We start from the raw sequence: 8212 nt of genomic DNA, 5'->3' as shown, positions 1-8212 counted from the left end.
CTATTAAAGAGAAATATTTGCTATATATTACAACTTTGATACAAGTGGAACAAACTCTACAGACTACACCAAACAGCAGTATAATTGTAAGTGAACAATTTTTTTTTCTCAAAAAACATTGCCTCGCTACCTTCCGTGCACTCCTGAAATCGTCATATCAAATGTAGAGTGATGTCTTTGCCTACTCGACGACGAATCTGCATCACTGGAACTTAGCTGACTCCATGACGCAGGTTCTTTGGGAAGCGCCATGGCTATTGTTTCGTTGCTTAGCATTGTAACAACGTCCGCCATGGTTGGTCGATCCATAGCTCTTTCTTGCACACACAGAAGTCCCATCTGAATGTATCTGGTAACTTCACGGCTCGAACAAGAAGCAGTCAATGTTGAATCCACCAATTCCATGCTCTTGCCTTCTTTCCACAGATTCCAGGCCTGAAATAATAACTCAGTTTCAAAAATCATAGTTAGCAGAAATTTATAATTAAGGAACACATTTCCATGGGTTTATATAAGTTGCTTACATTGCCGAGTAAGTTTAGCTGATTATCAACCTCAAATAAGGCAACGTTCTTCTTGCCACTTATGATCTCTAATAAGATTACCCCAAAGCTAAACACATCTGATTTTTCAGAAAAGAGGCCGCCCATGGCATACTCCGGAGACATGTAACCACTAAGAATCAGAGGTTAAAATGCATTAGGAACTGAATTTGAAAAGGGAAAACCATATATATATGAAGATCAATTGCGTATGAACCTTAAAAAGAACATGTTGCAGAACATCTACTTACAATGTACCAACTGTTGTGCGGAAGCGTCAACCAACTGCGAGTGAAAAATAAATAACAACAGGCAGGAGAAAAATTGAACAAAATAATCAACAAGAACAACACCAAGATTTATACTGGTTCGGCAATTGCCTACATCCAGTTTGGAGACGATGGAGTATTCCACTATAATCAATGGAGATATACAATAGTGTTTACCACTCAATTTCCCAAAGACCCAAATACACCCAACCTCACACACTCACAAAGGAAGAGAAAACAATGATACAAAGCAAAGAACAACTAGAGAGAATTTGTTTCACTCTTTGGCAAAATGCCTTTCTTGCTATTTTTCTCTTCTACTCAACACTTGGTTGGATGCTTCAAATGAAACCATTTGCTTCCAATTTATAGCCAAAGGAAGTGGCTTCTCAAAGAAGCCAAAGGAATGGCTTCTCAAAGAAGCCAAAGGAAGTGGCTTCTCAAAGAAGCCAAAGGTTAGTGTCTTCTCAAAGAAGCCAAAGGAAGTGGCTTCTCAAAGAAGCCAAAGGAAGTGGCTTCTCAAAGAAGCCAAAGGTTAGCCAAGTCAACAATAACCTACCACCATTTGTGAAAGCCAATTAATGCATTCACATTGCAACTTGTCAATATCCATCACTTTTGACTATTGGTTTGAGGCAATAATCAACAATCTCCACCTTGGCTCAAACCCTCAAAGTAGAACTCCCAATAGTCGTCTCCCAATCCCCTATGGGGCAATCAACAAATTTTACAAATGCCAATTAAGTCTAAGCAGTGCTTAAACTTGAGCAACGAAATTGGCTTTGTCAACATATCCGCAGGATTGTCAGCAGTCCCAATCTTCTGAAGAAGAATATCTCCATCTTCAATAATCTCACGAACAAAATGGAACCTTACGTCAATGTGTTTTGTACGTGCATGATGAACTTGATTCTTTGCTAAATAAATAGCACTCTGACTGTCACAATGAACATCCACATGGTCTTGTTGGACCCCCAAGTCACCAAGCAACCCTTGAAGCCAGATGGCTTCCTTTATAGCTTCTGTTACTGCCATGTATTCTGCCTCAGTAGTCGACAAAGCAACATTTGCTTCAGAACCCACTTTCTCCTTCTCCTTGTTCTTCAATTTGGGGCAGTCTTTCTTCCAATGACCCTTTTGGCGACAAAAGGCACATTCATCTTTAGCAGGAAACTTCCCTCGTGACTTTGAACGAGATTTTTCCCGCTTCCCAAATTTTCTTTCCTCTGTTCGACCCCTTGCAACGAGTGCCTCGGTTTGTGAATTTTGAGTCTTCTGTTCCTTTTTACGACACTCATGATTCACCAATGCCGCGGACACCTCATCCAGTTTCACCTCGGATTTTCCATACAACAAAGTAGTTGTCAAATGATCATAATCATCAGGCAATGAATTTAACAAACATAGTGCCTTATCCTCGCCAGGAATTATCACATCAAGGTTTGCTAAATCAGCAAGTATTTTATTATAATCATTGAGGTGTTCATGCATAGAAATACCTGAACGATATTGAAATCGGAAGAGTCGTTTCTTCAAGAAGAGCCGATTTTCTTCGCTCTTGGTCATATACTTCTCCTCCAATTTCATCCATAACTTCTTAGCAGAAGTTTCCTTCATATACGGGTATTTCAACTCCTTATCAAGGAACGATCGAATAGTGGCACAAGCATGGAGATTAATTCGAGTCCACTGCTTGTCATCAATATCTTCCGGTTTATCCTCCAGAACCATATCCAACTCTTGTTGATACAACACATCCATAACTTCACATTGCCACATACCAAAATTATTGGAGCCATTAAATTTATCAACCTCTAACCTTGTACCGGCAATTGGATGTCTATTGGATGTAGGTGCCGACGAAGACGATGCCGACTCCTTCTCCTTCAAAACTTCGTCTTTTTCTCCAGCCATCAAATCTGCCCGGCACTATTCACTGCTACTGTAGCACAGCACTATTCACGAGAGCACTGTAGCACCGACACTATTCACGTGCGCTATTCCCCCGTCACTGTAGCACCGACAGATTTTTCACTCCCAAAACCCCGCGGGCTGGGCTACCGATAATGCGGGCGTCAAAACCTTCGCAGGAAAAAAATAAACAACTACAACAAGAAGAACACCAAGATTTATACTGGTTCGGTAATTGCCTACATCCAGTTTGGAGACGATGGAGTATTCCACTATAATCAATGGAGATATACAATAGTGTTTACCACTCAATTTCCCAAAGACCCAAATACATCCAACCAAGTGTTGAGTAGAAGAGAAAAATAGCAAGAAAGGCATTTTGCCAAAGAGTGAAACAAATTCTCTCTAGTTGTTCTTTGCTTTGTATCATTGTTTTCTCTTCCTTTGTGAGTGTGTGAGGTTGGGTGTATTTGGGTCTTTGGGAAATTGAGTGGTAAACACTATTGTATATCTCCATTGATTATAGTGGAATACTCCATCGCCTCCAAACTGGATGTAGGCAATTGCCGAACCAGTATAAATCTTGGTGTTGTTCTTGTTGATTATTTTGTTCAATTTTTTCTCCTGCCTGTTGTTATTTATTTTTCACTCGCAGTTGGTTGACGCTTCCGCACAACACCAACAACCCGGCTTGTTTTTCCTTTAGTGTCATTGTCCGTGAAGATTCTTGCCATGCCAAAATCAGATATCTTTGGGTTCATGTCACTATCCAACAGAATATTGCTCGTTTTTAAGTCGCGGTGAATGATCCTTAATCTTGAATATTTGTGAAGATATAGAAGGCCTTGAGCAATCCCTTCGATGATGTGCATGCGCCTTCTCCAATCCAAAATTGACCGTTTGGTTGAATCTGCACCTATTTGTAACATAAAGAAAAATTAAAATAGGAAAAAGGATTTACAAGATCAACATATTCATGAAACATATATATAGAACACGTCAAAAGCTTACGAACCAAAAATGAAAGAATCCAGGCTTTTGTTTGGCATGTACTCATAAATCAGTATACTTTCTTCTCCTTCAATGCAGCATCCCAAAAGCCTAACCAAATTCCTGTGTTGCAGTTTACAAATTACTGAGACTTCGTTTTTGAACTCCTCCAACCCTTGCCTCGAAATTTCGGACAACCTTTTCACTGCGATTTCCTGCCCTTCTGGTAGCAAACCCTGCAATTATCAAAATATATAAAACATGTTGATGGTTAAGAAGTCTTATTAATTAATTCTTGACAATTGGCCAAACGATAATTATCCGAATATAATGTAAAGCACAGAAGTGATGGCTTACCTTATAGACAGGCCCAAATCCACCTTCACCAAGTTTGGTAGCCTTGGCAAAGTCATTTGTTGCAGTCTGTATGGTGGAGAAACTAAACAAGGGCAGTTCTTGATCCTTCTGCCTGCCTAATTCCATCATATTTGCAATTCTGACTTCATCATATTGAATTGGCGACGCATTGGTGGAGCCCATTTGGAATAATCTCACTTGATCTGAATGGATAATCCCTTCATGTCTGGTTGCTTGATCTGGTCACATTAAATAGTCAATTAGACCGAGAAATGTATTATATGGTGTGGCGAAAATATGACTAGGAAAGTCATGGGAAAAAATCGTTGACATTTTCTTTTATTATTGTACATATAATACACACACAAAAACAATACAATTTTTTTAGAGTCCTGAACACGTGATTGCATACGTAAATCCCTCTTAACCATTTGAGCTATAAGCATTTCCTTCTACGGAAAATTGAAATTCTAACAAAGAGCTGAAATAGCACTCCCCAATTTTAATGCCAACCTTTTGCCAAAAAGGAAAAAAAAAAAAAAAAAAACAAGAATTTAATGACAACAATTACATTCAGCAATGCAACATAACAATCAAACTAAACTCAAACCTTTGCGCCCCTTTCTGCAATGCAGGTAGCAGAATGAGAAGATTGGGATAAGAACCAAGAGAGAAGCCAAGGGAACTGCGATAGCCAACCAGAGTCTCCATTTCTTCCCATCTGAACAATGCCACCATTTTGTTGGTAAGTATTTAACATTTCTTGCTGTACACAAAGGACTAATAACTCTAACAAAATTTATGGAACTAAAACACGAAATTTGCCTAAATCTTTGCTACGACCAACAATTCATTAATTTTGTCGGTCTCAATGAGATGCCTTAATGATTTTCAATTTGCATGATTTTTTGCAAGGATGATCTCTGAATGAGATGTGCCTTAATGATATTATATATATATTTAAGATTTTTCCAAAATTTAAAAGAAAATAGACTGTCTTTTTTAATTATCCTAAAGCAATAAGTCGTGAGTCTTAATCCAGTTTGACATCTCTCCAGATTGGACCCTTTCTTATTTGCCAGCATATCATAATTAACTCCAACTGGCTTTTATATATTATATAAAACTGCAGCTACGCTATTGAACAGGCATATGATTTCAGATTAATTTGGTGAGATTATGATCTATGGTCGTCTTGTATAAAAACACATTCAATTACATAAAGTCAAACAAGCAAACCAAAGAATTCCAAAGCAGCTAGACCTTCCTATAAACAACATTATTACTGACTAAACTATGCACCAAGATAAGAATTTAAATTCGATAACTGATTGATCACCATCGATCCATGGCACCAAAAAAAAGGTATTTAATTGATTCGTTTACTATTTAAAAATATTGTTAATTAACTTAGTGGCAACTATATAATACACATAGGAATGTTCCATTTTACTTAGACTAATGTGAGTTATTCATCCTCTTTATCAAAATTTGTGATTTAAAAGTGACAATTTGATAGTATATATAACATGCGCCGGCAAAGCAGATAATAAAACACCAAACATTCGATTCTTAAGTTGACCAAACTAAAATCCATTTTTATTACGATTTGAAGAGATTTCGATTATAAATTGAAGTCCACTCCGTTGGCTCGAAAAAAGTTTTGATTTTTTTTTTTTTTTTAAAGGAATGAGTCGAAAACCAAAACCATTCCTCGAGTCAAAAGTCAATAGTGCCTTTGAATTCGTAAAACTTTAGGATAATTTTGTACTTACCACTTGAAGAAGTAGCACCACCACGAATGTAAACAATCCCTGGCCCCTTCTCCACAATCTTCAAAAGATCCTTTCTACTCTGATAATAAAGTTGGCAAACTTGTTGACCGTTTTGAACCGAAACAAATGCAGTACAAGAACAATTGCTCTTGCACAAAGTTTCACAATCGCTAGTTCCCATATTAATCCAGCCACCACTATTAAACGTAGATGGCAACGAACCATTCATCACAGAAAAGCTATCACCATTCTCACACATAGATGGCAATGAACTCAAGCACTTTCCAGTATTACCCCCAGCGAAGTCTTCACACAAACGATGACTTATAGACCAAATATTTCCATCCAATAAGAAAAACTGGTCCAAATCTCCAGTTGAAGCCATCACAAACCACATGAGATCGTATCTTCCCTTGCTAAAAGTGTAGTAGGCATCTTCTTCTCCAATGGAGTGATAGCTAAAATTGTAGTCATTTTTGCTACTTGTGTTGTCAAAAATGAACCTTAGGTTGTGCCCGTCCCAGAAAGCGATATCCATATGGCGGCCATCTCCTCTCCAAACCACCATCTTTGTGGAGTTGGCCTGATCAAGAGTTAAAGTGAAGAGGCCACGAGCAGGGTTTTGGGGGCTTACCCAAGAAACCAGAAAGTGAAAGCTTGGTTGGGTTGTGTTTTGGCCAAACAACCCTAGTTTCATCCCAGGAAGATATGTATCACTTGGTACATCGAAACTTTGCCATATAACAGTATCTGTAGACATCAAAAGTATTAAATATCAATGTAAGAAAAAAAAAATATTGTTGTATCTAATAGGGGTAGTTGCTAGAAAGAGAAATATCGAAGATATTATCGAAATTTCAGACCGTGCCTGTATCTACTTCTTTAAGCACAAAGTTTCCAGTGTCAAGAAGTGTTGCGGTTGTGTTGGGGGAGGAGGCAACATTTGCTGAGTTGACTATGACTTGCAGCTGTCTTCGGTCAGAGAGAAGCAGGTTCCCAGATCGAATTTGGAGCACACCGGAGGAATCTAATATGGCGGCTTCGCGGTTACCAACCCAAACAACCTTGGCAGCATCAGCTTTGAACCAAATTCCCAGATAGTGGTTGCCTGAAATTAAATCGCTGAAGAAGCCAAGCTCGAAAACTCCTCCGGCTGAGACCAGGGTTTGATTGTCTCTCAACGTGTCTGAACGTGTGAGTGTGTCTGCTGCATGAGATGGAGATGGAAAGAAGATAGAGAATGATGTTAAGTAAATTATAAGAGGAAGAAGAAACATGGCCATTTACAGATGAAGGTTCAAAGCTGATCATGAAGTAAGTCATAAGCAAGAGGTGTAGATGAAGACAGCTAGGAGGAGCGTAGCTAGTATTTGGGTTTCCAATTAATACAATATTTCTTGCGGCCGCATAATTAATGCAGGTTGGCTGGCTCATTAGTCAACCTTTTGTTTTGTTTTGTTTTGTTTTTGGGTTTTTTTGTGTGGTTATTTATTCTCAAAGGAAAGATTGAATATGTTGCATGCAGCCTCACATTCAAGTTTTAGGAATAGTTAAGTCCAAAATATAAATTCCGAACACTTCTAGATGTTGTTTGTGGAGGTCAAAATAACATGCTTTGTAAAGCATCTCCAGCTATATGTCAAATTCTCACTCATGAAATGACAAGAACTTATAAAGAAAATCATTCCAACCAGGGCCGGCCCTGGGTGATTTAAGGCCTTGGGCCAGAGTCTAAGAATGTGCCCTTTATAAATAAATAAAATTACAATTTTATATCAAATAATAAATTTTATTAAAATTATAAGAGTACAAAAATTGATAATATATAGAACACTTTGGTCCTCATTAAAACCTTGTTTAAGGAAAACCCAATGTGAGCAAAACCTCAAACGAAAGAAAAAGAGTACTCGATTGAAAAAATTACATTCAACAATAAATTAACTTTCATATGCACTTTCTAAATAAAAATAGCAATGTAATCCCAATCACAAAAGATCATTTAAAATGTCTTCTTGTTGCAATTTTAGAAGCAAAATCATCAATTATATTATCATATTTAATGTTTTCCAACATATCTCTTCAATGCATAATATTGCTAGTTCATTTAGTCCATCTTGAGCTATGATGGTCCGCAAATAAGATTTTAATACTTTTAATTTAGAAAGAACAATAAAACCTGTATTTTGGGTCATGTATGTTGTGCTCTGGTGCTAATGCTCTCAATTTCATATAGAACAATCAGTTTCCAACTCAAAATGGCTTTGTTTTCGCACTCAATTTCGGAGAGAACAAAATAAAATTCGATTGATTTCAAGAGTTTCCTTCTGGTTCTTGGGAAAACAATAATGTAAACTCGCTTTGCTTCTAG

General features: G+C 37.6%; 1 protein-coding gene across 1 annotated transcript; it reads right to left on the bottom strand.

Moving 5' to 3' along the window:
* Window position 1: 1 nt before the first annotated feature.
* On the bottom strand, window positions 2-7127 carry LOC117619126 (G-type lectin S-receptor-like serine/threonine-protein kinase At1g11303). Its single transcript, XM_034348990.1, has 8 exons — window positions 6713-7127; window positions 5845-6594; window positions 4070-4308; window positions 3738-3948; window positions 3402-3632; window positions 794-803; window positions 525-675; window positions 2-435 (listed from the first exon to the last, which is right to left on the bottom strand). The coding sequence occupies exons 1-8, from the start codon at window positions 7125-7127 to the stop codon at window positions 127-129; spliced, it is 2316 nt and encodes a 771-aa protein (XP_034204881.1). The 3' UTR covers window positions 2-126.
* Window positions 7128-8212: the final 1085 nt, after the last annotated feature.

The sequence above is a fragment of the Prunus dulcis genome, chromosome 1, assembly GCF_902201215.1.
Source record: "Prunus dulcis chromosome 1, ALMONDv2, whole genome shotgun sequence".
Taxonomy (NCBI): Eukaryota; Viridiplantae; Streptophyta; class Magnoliopsida; order Rosales; family Rosaceae; genus Prunus; species Prunus dulcis.
Note: the sequence above shows the minus strand (reverse complement) of the source record. Positions and strands in the feature narration are given on the sequence as shown.